The following is a 22,030-nucleotide window of genomic DNA, read 5'->3' as shown; positions in this document are numbered from 1 at the left end:
AGAGCTTTAGTCAAGATATTATGTGCATAGTATGTTGTATTTTAACAATTTATTTCGAGTCACAAGTATGTTAGCAATTGTGTTTTTAGGCTTGTAGGGGTAAGAGTTTGTATATGGTTTGTGTTAGTGACAATGACGAGATTTTGACAATGACGAGATTATGATAATTCATTGTCGATGATGATGAGATGGTATTATCATTTAGTGTGATTTTGAATAGAATATTATTGATTAATTTGTTTGCATGATTTTAGGTTTTGTTTGTAAAACTAGTAAATTTCCTGCAACTTTAATTTTATTGAATTGACTTTATTAGAAGTAAATGATGATTTAATTTTCAGAGTAAAGTTCTATGGAGTCCACTTTTTATTGGAGTCCTTGGAGTCCATGCATGTTCTGCAATTAAAATATAGCTTAAAATAATACAAAACACATTATATTCGAATGATGTTCTACAAACATCATTATTTTATTGTAAATCTTGCGGATTTCATATATTTTACAAGTAAAACATTGCAATATAATAAAACATGTTTAGTTTTGCAGAACATACATGTTCATCTTGCAGAACATACATGTTCATGTTGCAGAACATATATACTGTACTGAGATTTGTAGGATTTACAATAAAGTAATGATGTTTGTAGAACATCATTCGAAAAATAATGTGTTTTGTAATATTTTAAGCTATATTTTTAATTGCAGAACATGTATGGACTCCAAGGACTCCAATAAAAAGTGGACTCCATATAACTTGACTCTTAATTTTCATATATATTATATGGCTAGTTGACTTGCTTGATTGTTGTTTTTTTGAATTTTATTTTGTTTCTCTTAGTTTTGCTAATAAATATTTGGTCTAAATGTTTTAATCCTCATTGATTATATTTTAATGCAATTTATTAACTGGTGTACAATTACTTGCAGTCTTGATTATGGAATTTATTTGTACCATTTATTGGTGGCCATGATCGGTGGCGTAGATTTTGGCCTTCTATACGGCAATTTGGTGCCATTTTGTTGGCTTGATTATCATATTTAATATATTTCTTAAACTTTTAGTTATTATTATATTTAAATTTAAATACTTATATTATTAATTATCTTCTTAGTATTTATCTAGCTTGTAATATATATCTAACGAATGGTATCTAGCCAAAGGGTCTCCCTTTGGTTAGATATACTTTCTGTTTTCTTTTATTTATCATCTTATTTTGACTAATTATTTTATTTATCTTTTATACACTATGACATCTTTTGACAAACTATTTTATTTTAATAATTAAATTTATTATTTTCTTGTTATTAATGAATCGTATTGTTTCAGGGATGAGGTGGAAGTAGCGTGGATTTGGAGTTTGGGACATTTTATTTCGGACATTAAGTTTTATTGTCTAAACTTCCGGAGACATTTTCATGTCTTTCGGTTAGATAATAAGCTTTTTGAATGAAAGAAACTTCTCGGAGGATTGGCGTATTATCGATACGAGCAAGTGAATTTCTGTCAAAAAAAAAAAAAGAAATAAAGAATGGTCCGGATGAAGGACTTCGATACTCTAAATATTTGTTATCGTATGTAAACACCGATAGTCGAAGTTATAAAAGCTGATAGAAATACTCCCTCGATTACCAGCAAAATACATTCTTCGATGTCGCCTTGTTTGTAAGTCCTGGAACTCTGTTTTCTCTACCCCTGCTTTCGTAGATTCCCATCTCACTCATCAACTCCACAACAACTCTGAAGAAAATGATCGAATTATAGTAAAGCCTTATGGTTTTTACGAGGGAGTGGACGTTCTCTCTCACACCGATTCGATTCGTGTCGGTGGAGTGCCTTGCGCTCATGAACTGTTCGGTTCAATTAATGGTTTGATTTTAATGGCACGGGGAGGAAGATTTTGTTTATGGAACCCGGCTATTGGGCAAGTTAAGTTGTTTGATTTCCCCCCAGCTCATATTGTAGGTGATGGTGGCTATGTCGGAGGATTTTGTTGGGATCATGTGCAGAACGATTACAAGGCCTTGATGTTCTGCAATGGTTCGATGTCATCTCCCGCTAGACAAATTTGTATTTACTCAACAAATTCCGCTACTTGGACTTGTTTGTGTATCCATCAAAATCTCATGTTGCCCGAAGTAGATAATTTTTGGTGGACGTCACCAGGTCACTCTACCATTGTCAAGGGAACCCCTTACTGGACTTATCCTAAATCCTGGACTTTGCCTGGAAAGAAGCGCAAACATAAGTTCTTCTGTACGTTCAAGTTTGTGCCTGAAATCAACGAGTTCAGGAGCCTTCCTGATTTAGATTCCCTCAAATGTCGTGGGGACAAATTTAATATAGTCAACATCAATGATCGTCTTGTTGGGATGACATATAAATCAGTAACACGTGGAAGGACAACTATGTTGGATATGTATTCTTTGGACAACGAGGAATCCGGTAGTGGTGTTTGGTGTAAGATGTACACCATAGGACCCGTGTATTTTGACTCCAATCAGAGGCTGCTGCACGCTTTTAGGAATGGTGGTGAAATATTGATCCGGGGACATTCTGGACATTCTGGCACATTTGCTTTCTATGATCCCAAAACCAAAGAAACTAAGAGTATTGCCGGGACGGCTAGCACTTGCATTTTCTTTAGAGAATTTGTTGGACATCGTTACAGTTACACGCCTAGTTTGGTCCGTGTTCGAGAAATGGAGTCCATGCACAACTTTTCTACAAAGGGAGAACTTATGTTGTGTTTGGTTGGGGAGAATGGAATGGAATGGAATGAGTAAAAAATACTTGAAACTAATAGACATAGGAAGAAAATTTTGAAAAAATTTGAAGGAGTGCAAAATTGTTATGATGAGATTTGAGAAGAAATTGAGGATGGGAGAGAATGGAGCATTCCATCTCAAATGGAAGGGATGATATCTAGCATATGATGTAGGGAATGGAATGGAGGAAGGAATGAAATTTCTTAAAAATCATCCATAAGATAGTTCATTTTTCATTCCATTCCTTCCGGAATCATTCACCCCAACCAAACACAACATGAAACTAATGGTAACCTACTCAACCTTATGATTTGGAATTCACTTTGTAAGTATTGCCTACTTATGGTAACCTACTCAACCTTGTTAATGAAATTGCCCAAAACTTTCATTACAATTTATTACATATTGATTCCAAATCAGTCGTTTGCTCCTTCAGAGTTCGGCTTAATTTCGGCCAGTGATATGCTACTGAAGCCTTATGTTGATGATCAATCTTTATTTTTTTTCTGTCAACTTTCGAGTGTAGTTCATATATATTCCTGTACAACTTGAAGTTTATTCTTTTTGCAATGATTAGTTTCTAAATTGCATGAAATTGCACAATAAATGAAACCAAAAAGAATAGTCATAAAGATTCATGTTATATTAACGCCTACACAATTGATACCTGGTATATAACATTTTTTTTGCTCGTTAAAATGTTTCGACAAATCTCGATAGATAAACTGAATCAACAGTATTACATTTATGCACATAGATTATTGGACTAAGATCATAACCTTACCAACTTTCTTTAAAAATTGGTTTTTCCGTAGGATATGCAGTGCTGGTTAAAACTTTAAAGTTACCTTGTTTCCCTCTTTTCTCCTTTTAGTTTAAACTAGAAAGTTATAGTACAATTCTTTATTCTTTCAAGTTTTCTTGTAACAGTTGTCGTGAGAATAAAACAAAAATACTTCCGAAATTCATGGTAAATACCTTAATGTAGTGTGTTTGCTTGATTATTTTTGCCAAGAACTCACAACCATGAATATAGAGAGCTTCAATTTTCTCTCTTTGAACACTCTAAGCCATGATAGCCAAATCTTTTTATGATTTATCATAGTGAAAAAGTAGTAAGCTTCGATTATTGTTTGCATTTACTTTCAAAGATATTAACAAAATATAAATAGTTGGTGCATTTGTGCCTGGCAGAAACTTGTCTCATCTAATAGGATACAAAAAGTGGTGCACAGATAATAGTTTAGATTGCTCCGAAAATATTTTTGACAAGTTAAGAGTTATATTTTTTCCTATATTTCACAACACGTTTCAAGGCAGATCATGGTTTTTTACAAAATGTATGAATTGCATCTATTCACCACAATAGGTGTAAATCACTTGAGGCGGAATGTACTAAGGAAATCTTATGTATTTACTGACATAAATGTAAACTACCTGGAAGGAGGTACACCACATTTTCCAGAATATCCTAATATTAAAGATTCTTCTGCTATGCTCAGATACAAGTTTGAAATATGATTCAAAGAATTAGTTGAGAAAAGAGGTCTATTAGCTAATGCGCAATCATATGCATCACTCATATGCTGAACAAGAATGATATTATAATTTGCAGCTTAATTGCATTGAAGCAATATCCTTGCACTACTTAAGTCCAGGGATTTTCCTTTATGAGATAACAAGGAGTTAGGAAGAGTTCTAAATATTATTGATTACTTTCATACCTGGCTCATATACGGAGAAGGAAGAAGATATAATCAAACCAAATAATGGGACCGGAATTTAAACTTTTATTATGTTTATTTATTAAGGTCTATTTGTTTTTTTTTCCTTGGACTTTAAATGTGATTTCTTGAACTTCTTCTCGAAGAGTGTAGAGTTGTATATACTGTTTAAAGTTTTAATATCTAATAGTTGGTTTTCAGCATTAGCTCTGACCTCATTAATTTTCTGTTAATTTTGCAGAGATTAATTTTGGAGCGGTTCATAAAGTACACATCCAAACAAAAATGTTCATTTCTCCTTGACATTATAGCTACTGGTGGGTATTAGATATGTGACAAGGTAGAGTCAGCTCATGAGTAACTAATAAATGTTTTCTTTGTCTCATAATTATGATAATGAGCAGTTGAGCACTTAATAAGTTTTATTGGATCTCTAATTATTAGTAATTGTTTTCTTTAGTTGGATCAAGGGTGATAGTTACTATAAAATTCTTCATATATAAGACATAACAGAGCATTTGGCAGCAATAGATATATTATGTTTACGGCTCCGATAGTTTCTAACCAAAGGAAGTTCCTTTAGTTAGAAACTATCAAGAGTAGTATTTACTATTATTTGTGTTGGGCTCCCAATAGATTTGGTCTTCTTTCAATCCTTTGCGGCTGGGGATTTTGGTCGGCTCCCGGTATATCTGATTCTTTTCAATTCTTTGCTGTTGGGGCCTTTCTGAGTGTTTTTTCTTCTCTCTTCTCTTTGTTTCTCTCTTTCATGGTTTTGTCTTCTCTTTTCTCTTTGTTCCTCCCTTTTCGTGGCATTTTTTCTCTTTTCTCTTTGTTTCCTCTCTTTTAGTGGTTTTTTTTCAGTATTCTTTGTAATTTATTCTTTATATTACTCTTGTTGTTTTCTTCTTTTCCTCTCATTCTCCCGCGTACATTCTGACTCCTTGTTGGGTTGTTTCAGGCCCTGAAGTTTCTCTGTCTAAATGTTCGGAGACATCTATGCATGATTTTCGAGTTTCGGTTAGATGGTGGACTTTACTGTTTGACATAATCCAATTTTCTTCGTTCGCGGTTTTTGCTTTATCTTTATGGTGTTTATTTTTCGACATTTGAGGGGTTTTTTTTATCTAAATTTCCGGGGACATCTCTGCATGCCCTTCGGTTAGATGAAATTACTTTTTTTGATGGAAAGAAGCCACTTCCTCTCGGTTATTGCACTTCGGTACAACTCATTCACGTGAAAGTGTCTTATGACAAAAAAAAAATGTCTCACTCAAAAGTAGAAGTAGACAGTGTTTTTTTGTGTGAAAAAGCTGCAGAAATATTTATACAACTTATGCAGATTATTGATGAAGAAGCTGCACATAAGTTCATATACCACATTACCACCTGCAAATCACAGCCATCAAGCAACTATTTCTGCAATAAATTCGTCGATAAAGCCAGATCAGAGGGAGCAGTTGCAGAACAGGAAAAAAACCAGGACCAGCAAGAAAGCAAATTCCACACTTCACAAATATATTGTTTCAATCGGTTTTGATGCGATATGCAGAGCAGGCCCTATGAACTGATAAAATACTCTACTTCGGTGTGAAATTTGTGTTCATGGCTAAGTTTAAATTTGGGATGCCGTAAAAATCTAAGCAAATTTTAAATAATATTTGAATTCCTTTTATGAATAACAATAAATTTTAATTTTGAAAAAGAAAATTTTAGAAATAATAAGTGAAAGCAAATTTTTTGATTACATTAAATTATGTGAAAAAAGTCAAAATATCAACTAAAAAATGAGCCATTACAATTTTGACTTGGGCTTCACATTCCTCCATTTCAATATACATGTCCTTTTTGACTTTTGACCAGTTAAATTGACTATACTTTGACTGAAATTCATATATATTATATAATTGAATTTTTTTTAAAACAAATATCATCAAAAAGTAAATCTAGTCTATTTTTATATGTAACTTTCTATTTTCTAAAAAAATTAATAACTATTTTCAAATAATTGATTAAAAATTAGTCAATTTTTCTGTTCGAAAAAGCAAAAGAGATGTAAATTGAGACGGAGGTCAAACCTAATATAAGAACAAACAGGAATGTTACGTATCAGATTGGATCATAATTCATAAAGTCCAAACCTAGGGTTCCAAACTTGGAGCTTTTTCTCAGATTGGCACACATGGCATCAACACCAGGGAAACCTATGACGCATTATAAGCGGCGATCAAAAATCAGCCAAATCGATCAGAACCAGGCGGCTGCAGCAGAACCATCAGATGATCTGGATGAAGATAAGCCGCTGCAGCAGATTCTGTCTTGCATAGCAAGAAAGAAGAAGAGGATGAGAGAACTAAAGAATGTGACGACACTGCCAGAAGATTTAATCCTTGCAGAAATACTCCCTCGACTACCAGCAAAATACATTCTTCGATGTCGCCTTGTTTGTAAGTCCTGGAACTCTGTTTTCTCCACACCCGTTTTCGTAAATTCCCACCTCACTCATCAACTCCACAACAACTCTGAAGAAAATGATCGAATTATAACAATTAACGGTTTTCACGTGGGAGTGGACGTTCTCTCTCACACCACTTCAATTCGTGTCCGTGGAGTGCCTTGCGCTCATAAACTGTTGGGTTCAATTAATGGTTTGGTTTTAATGGAACGGGGAGGAAGATTTTGTTTATGGAACCCGGCTATTGGGCAAGTTAAGTTGTTTGATTCCCCCCCACTTGATGGTCACTATCTCAGAGGATTTTGTTGGGATCATGTGCAGAACGATTACAAGGTCTTGATGTTCTGCGATGATTCGATGTTTTCTCCCCCTAGAAAAATTTATATTTACTCAACAAATTCGGCTACTTGGACTTGTTTGTGTATCCCTCAAAATCCCATGTTGCCAGGACCACATGGTTGTTGGTGGATGTCAGCACGTAACTCTACCATTGTCAAGGGAACCCCTTACTGGAGTTATTCTAAATCCTTGACTTTGCCTGGAGAGAAGCGCGAACGTAAGTTCTTCTGTACGTTCAAGTTTGTGCCTGAAATCAATGAGTTGAGGATCCTTCCTGATTTCGATTCCCCCAAATTTCGTGTAAACAATTTCAAAATAGGCAACATCAAGGATCGTCTTGTTGGGATGGCATATAAATTAGTAGAACATGGAGAGACTATGGTGGATATGTATTCTTTGGACGACGAGGTATTTGGTAATGGTGTTTGGAGTAAGATGTATAGCATAGGACCTGTGTATTTTGACTACAACCAAAGGCTGTTGCACGCTTTTAGGAATGGTGGTGAAGTATTGATCGAGGGGTATTTTGGCCCATTAACTTTCTATGATCCTAAAACCAAAGAAACTAAGAGTATTGCAGGGACAACTTGCACCATCACTTTCTTATGGGAGTCTGATGGACAGTGTTGCTGTACTTATACGCCTAGTTTGGTCCGTGTTCGAGGAATGGAGTCCATGCACAACTTTTTTACAAATGGAGAACTTAAGGAATTCGCTTTGTGACGATTGCCTACTTACGGTAACCTACTCAACCTTGTTAATGAAATTGCACAAATATCGCTGAACATTCAAAAACATATTGATTCCAATTACATAAAACGGTATCAAGATGGTCACTGAACATTCAAAAACATATTGATTCCAATTACTTGTTTGCTTCTTCATAATTCGGCTTTTGGCAGTCGAGCAGCGATATGGTTTTAGCAAGCAGGTTAAGGTTAAAGTCGGGAGGCTGAGGTATGAAATGTGGCCCGGGCAAGGTGGAGGAAGTTAAGCTCAAGTGCTATAGTTTCTATAACATAACTTAGACCATCTCCCATGTACTCCCAAACGCAAGGAATATGAAGAAGCTTTATATTCAGTTTATTTGCATCAAAAACAAATGCTGACATTTTAAGTTGCACTTTTGCTCTACTTTTAAGTTGTACCTCATTAAAAAAAATTATTGGGAAAGAAGGGTACAAAACACATTGAAATTGGACTGTTCAGGTCTGTGCTGGATAGATACTAACAATGGCCAACACATCAATACATCATCATATCACAACTTAAAAACTTAAAGTCTTAGATTCGATTTTAAGCTGAAAAATGTTTGTATGTGTAATAGGACAAAAGTCCGTTTAAAGTTAGAAATAAACAAGAAACTGTCTAAAACTAAAAGTCGATAGAATGTAATCAATACTCTTTATTAATAAGCAAAATCACGTTTCGGTGGAACATCGGTACCAAAAATATCAAAATTTGGTCATCTTATTTATATTTAATAATTATTATTATTATTAATATTTATTAGACGTCTAAAACAATTGAATTAAAAAAAAATTAAGTTGTACTAAAGATTTATTACCCTCTCAGCCAATTTATATATGCTAGTGTTGAATTTTTTTCCATCTATTTAGAATAAAAACAACATAATGATTTCATTAAAATAAAACGTACTATTTTGAAATAAATTCATCTCATAACATGTAGTCTGAGAATATTTTTTTTTGAAAAATAAAATTTAAACATAATTAGATATGAGCATGTTAATGTAACAAATTTTGTATCTCGACAATAATAAATTAAATAAGTATATTAAAAATATTAAATTTGCAATAAATAATAAATTTAAAAAATTTATATAATCCCGTGCTTGGCACGGATCATAAACTAGTATAAAATTACACAAATAAACAATTTAAACCAATAAAATATCTCGTTATGTCACTGTAAGCCACAAGTCATGATCTTAAGTCTACCCAAAACGGCTCTTATGTTACAAATCAACGACAACATGACAGGGACAAAGAATCACGACTGAATCAGTGACCGGGAAGCTTGTTATAAAATCCCTATAGTCAAACCTATTATAAGAACAGGAATGTTCCGGGTCAGATTGGATCATAAAGTCCAAAACTAGGGTTCGAAACTTAGAGAATTTTCTGAGATTGGCGCACATGGCATCAACACCAGGGAAACCTATAACACATTATAAGCGACGATCAAAAATCAGCCAAATTGTTGACAACCAGGCGGCTGCAGCAAAATCACTATCTCAGAGGATTTTGTTGGGATCACGTGCAGAACGATTACAAGGCCTTGATGTTCTGCAATCATTCCATGTCATCTTCCGCTAGACAAATTTGTATTTACTCAGCAAATTCGGCTACTTGGGCTTCGTTGTGCATCCCTCAGAATCTCGTGTTGCCGTTGATGTCACCATATCCCTCTACCATTGTCAAGGGAACCCCTTACTGGACTTATCCTAAACATAAACGTCAGTTATTCTGTACATTCAAGTTTGTGCCTGAAATCAACGAGTTGAGGATCCTTCCTGATTTTGATTCCCTCAAATTTCGTGTAAACAATTTCAATATAGCCAACATCAAGGATCGTCTTGTTGGGATGGCATATAAATTAGTAGAACGTGGAGAGACTATGGTGGATATGTATTCTTTGGACAACGAGGAATTCAGTATTGGTGTTTGGAGTAAGATGTACAGCATAGGACCCGTGTATTTTGACTCCAATCAAAGGCTGTTGCTGGCTTTTAGGAATGGTGGTCAAGTATTGATCTGGGGAGATTCAGGCCCATTTACTTTATATGATCCTAAAACCAAAGAAACTAGTATTAACGGGACAACTGGCACTAGCACTTTCTTAAGGGAGTTGGGTAGATGGTGTTATAGTTATACGCCTAGTTTGGTTTGTGTTCTAGGAATGGAGTCGATGCACAACTTTTCTACAAAGGGAGAACTCAAGCAACTCACTTTGTAACTATTGCCTACTTACGGTAACCTACTCAACCTTGTTGATGAAATTGCCCAAACCTTTAATACAATTTATTACATATTGATTCCAATTACTTGTTAGCTTCTTCAGAGTTCGGCTTAATTTCGGCCAGTGATATGCTACTAAAGCCTTATGTTGATGTATAATCTTGATTTTTTTTTCTGTCAGCTTTCCATTGTATTTCAATTCATATATATCCTGTAAAACTTGAAGTTTACTCTTATTGCAACGATTAGTTTCAAAATTGCTTGAAACTGCATAAATAAATGAAACCAAAACGTCTCACTCGAAAGTAGAATATTATCTAACATAGGTTGTTATAAGAATAGTTGTGTTGTTTTCATAACTATCAATCTGTGAAATCACTTTTTCATTTTAGGGAGATTAACTCAAAAGAAGTGTTTATTGCTTATATGCGAGAAGTTAATTATAGCTGATGAAAAGTAATTTTTAGTTTATGTGTTTGAATTATCAATTTTTAATTTATGTGTTTGTTGAAGTCTCAAGATATTTTCTTTTTTGTCCCCGAGATCTTCACCAGTGAACATGGTGTTAGCTGTGATGATCTTTGCCGGTAGTCATTGAAACGAAGAGTTGTCTCGGAGCTTCTGGTGATCTCCGATTAACTGATTATCGTGGTTTTAGGCTATACATAGGCAGTGGCAGAAAGAGGACTTAGGTTCACGGGTCGTTCTAATACGAGGTACGGGATTGGGTTCAATATCTTAATCCCTTTTAGTGATTTTTCACTAAATAATATAGTCTACTTGTGATTTTCATGATTAAAATATTTATTTTACATAAAATAGAAGTTAATCAGAAAATGAATTTTAAAGTTATTTAATAAATAGAAAGGACCTTAAATACGTATTTACAAGGGATCTAATTAAATCTATTTTGTAAAAAAGCATGTAACATGTGTCTTTTCTTTCATCTGTATCTCGTGTGTCTATTTTATAAAGTAAGATTGATGCTTTTTTATCTAGAGTGCAGGAGCATTTCTTAAAATTATACAAGCTGCTAGAAGATGATACATGCACATTTTAATACATCACACGAGTAATGTAATTATGTGCAAAAAAATTTCAAAACAAGTGACCATCATAATTCACAAAAACAAATGTAAAATTTTAAACTGCAATACATCATTCGTTTTCTTCCAAAATACTGGACCAATATGTTGCGTAGGGCTGTCAAAAAAGTTCAAAAAATCCGATATCCGTCCGAAAAATCCGCATTCGTATCCGAGATAAAGCGGATATTATCCGTATCCGAGACAAAGCGGATATTATCCGCATCCGAATCCGACAATTCCGGATACGGATACGGATATAGGCATATTCGTATCCGATAATATCCGAATCCGAAATTAAATATATATGATATTAAATATTATATATTATAATTATTATTCAATAACTATACAATGTGTGTATTTATATATGTATACACAAAATAATATATTTGTATAAATTTTGTATAATTTTAAAATATTATAAACATATATTATAATTTTATTTGAGTTTAATATTTTAAAGATAACAAATTTATATTGAAAGATAAATAAGAATTAATTTTTGAATTAATATAAACCTTCTTTAATGATTTTAATTTTTTTACTTAGTTTTTAAAAATTAATTTATAATTTTCACTATTTTTTATGATTTTATAGAAAATTTAATAGAAAAATAAAAATTCTGATTAAAAATCAGATTCGGATCCGGATATTATCCGAATCCGGATAGTATCCGTCGGATCCGGATTCGGATATCATCCTTTAAAAAATTTCGGATTCGGATACAGATATGGATTTTCGGATTCGGATCCGAATTCGGATATAAACAGATCCGTATCCGAATTATCCGTTTGACACCCCTAGTGTTGCGCTTAACCATCCAAACCCTAACATCAAATTATGTTCATCAAACAGAGGAACCCCCACACAACAAACAACTTTTCATCAAATTATATATCATTTTTGTTCAAAGTTCAAACTCTAATTCTTGAGAAATCTTGGACCGCCAATTAACAATCTCTTTATACAAAATCACTGAACATACAAAAAGATTAAAGAACAACAATTTATCCAAGAATCAATCAAACTATGATACCTTGAAATTTTGGAAGCAAATCCCTCTCTATGATATTTATAATTCAACTAGGGCTAAAATATTGACATCAATAACTCAGCGGAGGCTGGGAAAAAAATATACACTGTTTTTTCGAGTTCGGGGGCTCTACCATCCTCTAGCCCTCTGATTCCGCCACTGTATACAGGGCTTGAGTGAAAAAGATGAGTATCATGGGCAAGAGAGTTCTCCGTCTCGAGGATAAATTCATAGATTTATTAGCTGACTTCTTTTCGTTAATTGTTGTTGAATTACTTATCAAGTAGGAATCTGTTGTGTTTGATGGAGCCGTTGACCCGTTGATGAGTGGCTTTCGTGATCAAATTGCAGTACAATATTGTACCTGTATATGTCGTTGGCCTGTCTCCTTTTGATTTCGACCCTATCCTGAACATGCATGAGGCCACATTCACTATAAAATGCTTAGTCTATTTTGTAATGAACAACAACACTCCCCTCTGAAAGTTGCTGCAACAGCAGATCAGTTCCGCATATAAAATTGTTGGGGATTGCCAACTAACCGGAACATCTAGGTTGAGGGGACACCTGTAGAACGTGTAGAGATCCCTGTGCCTGGACCGTACTTGAAGAGTGTTTAGTTTAATGTAAATCTATCGAACTTTGGTGCACAAGTATTTTCCAATTTATTAGCATAACGATCCCACACTTTTAACGTGGCCATAGTTTATTTAAAATGTTCTGCTATTCTATCCTTTTTGTTGACCACCTTATGGGGTCGTAATGTTTATGAACTCGCAGCATCATTGAGGAATGGCTCATCGGGGAGAGGGGAGATGTATGATTTGCGAGGATGTACTAATTCAATTTAAAACATTTGATTCAAAAAAAGTTATAAAATTAATGAACATCAAATAAATCATGACAAGTGTCTTCATTCTATATATGCAATATGAATATCTTTCGTGGGAAAGTTATTATAAACTAAATTCTTTTTCATAATATTTTTATGGATACAAAATACATATTTCTTAACTTTTGGAAATTACTTTTTCGGAAATGTATTTTTAGCATAAATATTATGAAAAGCTTAATTCCTTAAATAAATATCATCTATAATAAAAATTATCATCCACGAATGTATATTTGAATGTGCGTAATCATATAAAATCAACATTTTCATGTATCAATTACAAATATTTTCACACACATAAAATATTTAGAATGAAATATACATCCTTAATAATTAAAAATAATATTATAATATTTTATATCTCATAAACTGGACCAAATCAAATCACATCCACTTAATAGCCTGTCAGAGCTCTTATTGTTAAAGCCTAGGGATCCATGAAAACCCTATGCTTGGAACAATCCAAGATTGTTTAACATGTATGTCTTTAGTTTTTTTTTTAGAGATATATATTTAGTGTCTTGATTCATAATTAAAAATCATGGACTTATTTTCTTTGTAAAATTCTTTCACTACAAGAAAAGCGGCTAATTTCGACCGGTTATTTTCGACCGGAAATTAATTTCGACCGTAAACGGTCGAACTTAATAAATTCGACCGGAACCAGTCGAAATTAAGGCCAGTCGAAATTAATAGGTCGAAATTAACCCTCCGACTTTTTCCCGTCCATGGGCTTGGTCGAAAATAATTGCCGGTCGAAAATATCCATGTGGCGGGAATTTTCCCGCACTTTGGTTTTTGAATATTTTAAGGGGTTTCTGGTTGAAAATAAACATTCGACCGTTTCTGGTCGAAAATATAATTTCGACCGTTTCCGGTCGACAGTTTAATTTCGACCGTTTCCGATCGCCTGATTAATTTCGACCACATTTAGTCGAAAATAATAATTTCGACCGTTTCTGGTCGAAAGTTAATTTCGACCAGAGTCGGTCGAATTTAGCCGCCCAAAAAAAATAAGTCCCCTTTCCCCTTTCCTTCCCAGTAGCCGTTTCTTTCTTTGCTTACCCCCATTTTTTCTCTTTTTTGCTCTCCAAACTCAAGCATTTCATATGAAATCTTCATAAATCATCAAGTAAGTCATTCTTTTATGTTATTAATGATCTATATTTGCTTGTCTTTGTTAATTATTGTAATAGTAGTATTTTTAATCCCCATATATTTATGACATTTCCATGTTTCTATAGTTGTGATATATTTGCACATAGTTGTAGCATATTTTAATTAGTGTATTTGTGTTGAAATGAGCTAAAATTAATTCGATGTATGTTTTTATTGTAGATGGCTTCCGATCGTAGTTGGATTAGTCGTAGTCGATATAATGAGTCAAGATATTTAACGGTTGAATACAAAAATGGTGTTGATGATTTTATTAAATTTGCTTGTGAAAATCTTCGCGGAGGAAGTGATGGGCTTATTAGGTGTCCGTGTGGAAATTGTAAAAATAAGCATTACAAGGATCCTATTGCCGTTAAACTTGATTTGTATCGGTATGGTATAATGCAATGGTATACCATATGGACGGCACATGGGGAGAAAATGCCGGAAGAAAATATCGGGACGAGTACTAGAAATGTTGGTGATGGGGATGTTGATATGTATTATGACGCCGATGATATGTTAAGGGATATTGGGGAGGCAAATAGGTATTGCGAGAAAATGGATGATGAACCGAATCCAGCGGCAAAAGAATTTTATAAGATGCTGCACAGTGCTTCGGAACCAATTTATCCAAGCAATGTCAACTATACAACCTTTGAGTTCGTGAATGAGTTACTTCATTTCAAGAACAAGCATAATTGTAGTAACAATGGCTTTGATGAGTTGCTTAAGCTCATTGGATCAGTCTTGCCTGACAATCATAAACTGCCCCAAACCTACTATGCTGTGAAAAATATGCTTAAAGGATTGAATTTGGGATATGAAAAGATTGATGCTTGTGAGAATGATTGTATGTTATTTTACAAGGAAAATAGCGAGAAGATGCGTTGTGATATATGCAATGAAAGCCGATACAAAGAACCAAAAGATCTTAACAAAAAAAAGATCTCACGGAAGGTCTTGCGTTATTTTCCTCTCACCCCGAGACTACAACGTTTGTTCATGGCTGGAAAGACTACAAAATGTATGAGATGGCATCATGATAGAAACGTGGTTGAAGGTGAATTAAGTCACCCGGCGGATGGTGATGAGTGGAAACAATTTGATCGTCGGTTTCCAAAATTTTCAAAAGAGATTCGAAATGTGAGACTCGGCCTTTCAAATTAGAGTGTCAAAACTCTTAAAACGGGAGCCTCTGTTAACTACGAGACTTAAAGCAAAAAATGGTTAATTTTGTCTGGTTAAAAATTTTCACCAAAAAAATTTGAAACTTCAGCAAAAAGTTTGAGATTGAGCCTCAACCAAGCTGAAATTATTATTTTTTTAAAATTTATTTTTATGATTTAAATATAAATTTAATATTAAATTAGTAAAAGAATATTTAAAATATAAAAATATGTCCTATCTGAGTTGAAAATTTGACATGTAACACGTCGAGAAGAAACGAATGTTCCGGTTCAGATCGGATCATAAGCTCCAAAACTAGGGTTTGGCATCAACATGAGAGAAACAAGCCAAATTGTTGGCAAACAGGCGGCAGCAGCAGAATCATCAGATCAGACGAGAAAGAAGACGAGTATGGGAGAGCGAACACTGCCGGAAGATTTAATGTCTTCAGAAATACTCCCTCGAATACCAGCAAAATACATTCTTCGACACCGTCTTGTTTGCAAGTCCTGGAACTCTGTTTTCTCCACACCCGCTTTCGTAAATTCCCACCTCACTCATCAACTCCACAACAACTCTGAAGAAAATGATCGAATTATAACAATTAATGGTTTTCACAACAACTCTGAAGTAAAGCGGGGTGGTCTTATCGAGGGAGTGGACATTCTCTCTCACATCGATTCGGTTCGTGTCCGTAAAGTGCCTTGCGCTTGTGACACTTTGTGTGGTTCAGTTAATGGTTTAGTTTTAATGGTTTCTAAACCGGAAAAAAGATTTTGTTTATGGAACCCGGCTATTGGGCAAGTTAAGTTGTTTGATTTTCCCGCACCTCATCTTCATCTTAAGAATAATGGTTACTATGTGGCAGGATTTTGTTGGGATCATGTGCAGAATGATTACAAGGCCTTGATGTTCTGCTATGATTCGATTTCATCTCCCGCTAGACAAATTTGTATTTACTCAACAAATTCCGCTACTTGGACTTCTTTGTGTATCCCTCAAAATCTCATGTTGCCCGGACTACGTGATTATTTTTGGATGTTACTAGGTCACTCTACCATTGTCAAGGGAACCCCTTACTGGAGTTGTTCTAAATCCTTGACTTTTCCAGGAGAGAAGCATGTACTTAAGGTCTTCCGGACGTTCAAGTTTGTGCCTGAAATCAACGAGTTGAGAACCCTTCCTGATTTAGATTCCCTCAAATGTTGTGGAGACACTTTTAGTATAGTCAACATCAAGGATCGTCTTGTTGGGATGACATATAACTCAGTAACACATGGAGGGACGAATATGGTGGATATGTATTCTTTGGACAACGAGGAATCCGGTAGTGGTGTTTGGAGTAAGATGCACATAATAGGACCCGTGAATTTTGGCTACAATCAAAGGCTGCTGCACGCTTTTAGGAATGGTGGTGAAATATTGATCGGGGGAGATTCTGGCACATTTGCTTGCTATGATCCCAAAACCAAAGAAATTAAGAGTATTGTCGGGACAACTAGCACTAGACTTTCCTTTAGAAAGTTTGTTGGATCTCGTTACAGTTATACGCCTAGTTTGGTCCGTGTTCGAGGAATGAAGTCCATACAGAACTTTTCTACAAAGGGAGAACTTAAGGAATTCGCTTTGTAATTATTGCCTACTTATGGTAACCTACTCAACCTTGTTAATGAAATTGCCCAAAACTTTAATTACAATTTATAACATATTGATTCCAGTTAGTTGTTTTCTTCTTCATAGTTCGACTTAATTTCAGCCAGTGATATGCTACTGAAGCCTTATGTTGATGTATCATCAATCTTGATTTTTTCTGCCGCGTAGTTCATATATATCCGGCCTGTAAAACTTGAAGTTTACTCTTATTGCAACGATTAGTTTCAAAATTGCATGAAATTGCACAAATAATTGAAATCAAAACATCTCACTCGAAGGTAGAATATTGCCTAACATAGGTTGTTATACGAGTAGCTGTGTTGTTTTAATAAAATTATCAATATGTGGAAATCACTTTTTTTGTCCCTGAGAATCGAGATCTTCACCACTGGATGTTGTATGTATAATTCATGGTGTTAGTTGTCCGTCTCGAGGATAAATTCATTGATTTATTAGCTGACTTCTTTTGGTTAAACATGTTTAGGATTTATACCCGTGAAGCACAGTGAAGGTATACACTTCATGCTAATTGTTGTTAAGAGTGTTACAGTTATACGCCTAGTTTGGTCCGTGTTCAAGGAATGGAGTCCATGCACAACTTTTCTACAAAGGAAGAACTCAATCAACCCGCTTTCTTTGCCCATAATTTTACCTACAGAGTTTCTTTGGCCGACTGATAAAGGTGTTACAGGTTTCCCTAATGTTTATGCATTCTAGGAGGCTTGAAAAATGATATTACCAGAGAAAGAGCCTTCTTTAGAGTCTATGATAATGATTATTAAAATCATTATACCAATTAATATTAATATTTAAATACATGATCTCAAATTAAAAATCAATTAACATCTCTCACCTGACCCCATTTCAAATAATTTACTGATAGGATTGCTTTGGTATCTACTTATCCAAGCAAATACAACTTTCAAACGATAACTTAACTCAAGAAAGAAAAATCAAATTCAGAATTATAAAAAGAATCTTCAACAGGGTTACATACTTGTAATTACATACATAAGAACTCTTCGATAAACCAGACTCTAGAGATGCAGAATCCGTCGGGTTTATCCAATTTTTCAGAATTTATTATAACTCATGGCATTTCGGCAAATTACTATGTACAATCTTCTAAAAACACTACAAGAAAAGCGGGCATTTCCGACCGCCCAAATCGGTCGGAAATAAGTAAAATCGGTCGGTTTTGAGGTCATTTCCGACCACCGACCGACCGACCACGTCGGTCCCTTTAAACCGAGTCGGAAATGACGTATCGGTCCGAAATGAGTTATAAAACCGACCGATTCTATCGGTCGGAAATGTGTTTCCATGTCCATATACACGTGGATTGTATCCGATAAATCTGGCCCACCGTTGACGTGTCATACACGTGGATTGTCACAAAACCGACCAATGACGGTCGGAAATATGTTGGTCGGTAAAGAAGTTCAGGGCTCGGTTGTGGGGCCCAGTTGTAAAACCGACCACACAGTGGTCGGAAATGAGTTGGTCGGAAATGGCTAGTTTCAATTTTTAAATTTTTTTTTTTAGAAGTTTACCTGGCCGAATAATTTTTTTTGTTTTTCTCACAAGTCAAAACCGACCGCCAGGGTTTTAAATCGGTCAGAAATGACAGAACGAAATGGTCGGTTTTCTGCACTTGAGTTTGTGGTCGGAAATGAGTTAAATTTGGTCGGTTTTCTGTGTTAAAATTATGAGTTTGGTCGGAAATGTGTTGCATGTGGTCGGTTTTCTGTGTTAAAATTATGAGTTTGGTCGGAAATATATTGAATGTGGTCGGTTTTCCGGATGTACTATGTTTTTAGTTTTTTTTAAATAGTTTACTTAGTCTAATAGAATTTTTTTTTTTAAGAAGTCAAAACCGACCGCCCGGGTTTCAATTCGGTCGGAAACAAAGCATGCCATTTCCGACCGCCAAAATCGGTCGGAAATAATCTGGGCTCCACCTCATCTCCACTCAGCCAATCACAGGTCGACAACTAGTTAAAAACTTACCAATTATTTTAAACCAGTCAAGGTGGTCGGAAATGACCACAGGCGGTCGGAAATAGGTTGGTCGGTTTTACCGACGTGGCGTCCATGTCAGCTGAAGAACGTTGGCGAGCGGGACCCACGCCCATTATAACCGACCGATTTGGCGCGGTCGGTAATGGCGGTCGTAAATGACGCCATTTTTTACGACCGATCGCGTTTGGTCGGTAAGTCGGTCGGAAATGACCGCTTTTTTTCCGACCACTTTGGTCGGTCGGAAATTTTGGTCGGAAATGCCCGCTTTTTTAGTAGTGAAAGCTTTACCAATGTTTAAGCAAGTCAGCTAAATATGTAACTTTTACCAACTCAGGAGATGTGAGGAGGTTGTGAAACCTGGTGTCGGAGGAGGATTTAGTTGGGATCATGTGCAGAACGATTACAAGGCCTTGATGATCTGCTATGATTCAATGTTATCTCCTAGACGAATTTGTATTTACTCAACAAATTCTGCTACTTGGACTTCATTGTGCATCCCTCAAAATCTCATGCTGCCCGGACCTACATATGATTGTTGGCCAGTGATGTCACCAGGTCCCTCTACCATTGTCAAGGGAACCCCTTACTGGACTTATATCCTAAATCCCTGACTTTGCCTGGACAGAAGCATAAACATAAGTTCTTATGTACGTTCAAGTTTGTGCCTGAAATCAATGAGTTGAGGATCCTTCCTGATTTCGATTCCCTCAAATTTCGTATAACCAATTTCTTCTTCTTTCTTTTTTTTTTGTCAGGTCGTATAACCAATTTCAATATAGCCAGTATCAAGAATCGTATTTCGTATAACCAATTTCAATATAGCCAACATCAAGTATCGTCTTGTTGGGATGGCGTAAAAATTAGTAGATAGTAGAGAGACTAATACTATGGTGGATATGTATTGTTTGCACGACGAGGAATCGAGCAGTGGTGTTTGGAGTAAGATGTACATTATCGGCCCCGTATCCTTGGACTCCCCTCTATGGCTATCTCAGGCTTTTAGGAATGGTGGTGAAATATTGATCTACAATATCACCTACTTAAAATTATTTTTTCTAAAATTTTATTTTTTTGAATTAATATATGTAACATATATTTTTACTTTTAAAAAATTAAAAAATATTAATTATGAGTATGTGGTCAAAAAACCGAAATTTATGTGTAAAAAGTCAAAGTAAATAGTAGTAAAGACAATATTAGAACATTTTTTTTTTAAGGTCTACATACTCGTAGATACATTGTATCAAAATGCAATAAACCGTATTCGAGATTTCTTTATTTGAAGAAAAAGTTTATCATTTAACCGAAAGTCATGCAAGTATGACTTCGGACGTTTAGACAATAAAAGCATAAATGAATGAGAAAACAAAATACGTAAGTCTGTAACACAGCTCTCTTCCAAAGTATATCCTATAAAAAACAAATCAAACAAAACATAAATCAATATACAAGAAAATCACACACACACAGATATATATATTTAATTATAGTAAAAATGATAGAAAATCTAATAAAAACAAGACAAAAAAGTATATATATCAAAAATAGATAGAAATAATATAATATAAAAATATTAATTAATTTCTAACCAAAGGAAAATCCTTAGATTGAACACATAAAAATTAAAATTTAAGTGAGGAATAAAAAACAAAGTTTCCAAATAAGTATTAATACAATATAGGGAAGAAAAAAAAGGTTTCAAAATACAATATAGAAAAATCAAAATATTTAATAATTTCAAGTTTATTGGAAGAAAGTTTCATGAAGTGACCCCTCTCAGATAACTACTTTTTCGATTTTTTTTGAATTTTAAATATCAAAAATAAACATTGAATGAAGCTAAAAGTTAATATTGAAATATATTTATTTAAAAAATATATAATATTACAAGCATCAGCTAAATTAGATCTGGGTCTAATTAGATGAGTTATAATTAGATAATAAAAAAGTTGATTAATTATATTATATATTAATAAAAAATTTATTTAAAACTGTAATTACAATTAAAATTTAAAAAATTTAAGATTTTCTTGTGGACATACGAATAAATAAATAAATAAAATAAAACTCTATATAAAAATCAAAAAACATAGCTTAAAAGTGAAAGAAAGTTAGAAGTAAAGAATAAAAAGATTGGGTTATTGAGGAGTTTTCTAAATATCTTAAACTGGTAAATCAAAACAACATACAATTATTCTGCGCCTTCATATAAAATAGCTAAAATTACAAATATACATAGGTAATATAGTAAATATTATTTTATAGTTAAACACACATAATTAATCATAGCAGCATAACACTTACTTGACAAATTAACGGGAGTGTATTCGATTGACATTTTAATGGATTGTTTTCAGGGTATGGATTTTAATGGATTGCATGGGATTTGATTTTGTGCGGATTTTTGATAAAATGTCGCAGAGTTGATAGGATTTAGGTACAATGCTTCAAAATCCCATTGATTTTGGTGAGATTTCAAAAAACTTAAAATACACTGAAAAACGCCACAAAATCCATCATTTTATAAAATGAAAAAAAAATTCATCAGCATTTGAATACAATCAGATTTTAATGGATATATTTTAAACAATCCCAATTAAATACCATCATATTTCAAAGCATAACTTAAAATCTCAATTAAATACTACCAAATTTTATAGTATAATTTAAAATCTCAATTGAATATCTCATTATCCCAGTCCAATACACCTCCCTAAGAGCAAGTCCAATGGTAGCTATTGTTATAATTTGA

General features: G+C 34.1%; 3 protein-coding genes across 3 annotated transcripts; all 3 read left to right on the top strand.

The window, feature by feature from the left end:
- Positions 1–6,642: 6,642 nt before the first annotated feature.
- On the top strand, positions 6,643–8,457 carry LOC108212893 (uncharacterized). The gene is made up of 2 exons (XM_017384605.2): positions 6,643–8,023; positions 8,187–8,457. The coding sequence occupies exon 1, from the start codon at positions 6,673–6,675 to the stop codon at positions 8,005–8,007; it is 1,335 nt and encodes a 444-aa protein (XP_017240094.1). The 5' UTR covers positions 6,643–6,672; the 3' UTR covers positions 8,008–8,023; positions 8,187–8,457.
- Positions 8,458–14,616: 6,159 nt separating this feature from the next.
- Positions 14,617–15,603, top strand: LOC108212890 (uncharacterized). Its single transcript, XM_017384604.2, has one exon. It carries the CDS (start codon positions 14,617–14,619, stop codon positions 15,601–15,603), a length of 987 nt encoding a protein of 328 aa, XP_017240093.1.
- A 333-nt stretch (positions 15,604–15,936) lies between these two features.
- LOC108212889 (F-box protein At5g42460-like) lies at positions 15,937–17,235 on the top strand. The gene has a single exon (XM_017384603.2). The coding sequence runs from the start codon at positions 15,937–15,939 to the stop codon at positions 17,233–17,235; it is 1,299 nt and encodes a 432-aa protein (XP_017240092.2).
- Positions 17,236–22,030: the final 4,795 nt, after the last annotated feature.

This window comes from Daucus carota, chromosome 3, assembly GCF_001625215.2.
Source record: "Daucus carota subsp. sativus chromosome 3, DH1 v3.0, whole genome shotgun sequence".
NCBI lineage: Eukaryota > Viridiplantae > Streptophyta > Magnoliopsida > Apiales > Apiaceae > Daucus > Daucus carota.
The sequence above is the reverse complement of the archived record's forward strand: the minus strand, read 5'-3'. Positions and strand labels throughout refer to the sequence as shown.

Excerpts from the sequence above, each read along its gene's own strand:
- LOC108212889 (XM_017384603.2), top strand. The coding sequence starts at position 15,937 with ATGAGAGAAACAAGCCAAATTGTTGGCAAACAGGCGGCAGCAGCAGAA.
- LOC108212893 (XM_017384605.2), top strand. The coding sequence starts at position 6,673 with ATGGCATCAACACCAGGGAAACCTATGACGCATTATAAGCGGCGATCA.
- LOC108212890 (XM_017384604.2), top strand. The coding sequence starts at position 14,617 with ATGGCTTCCGATCGTAGTTGGATTAGTCGTAGTCGATATAATGAGTCA.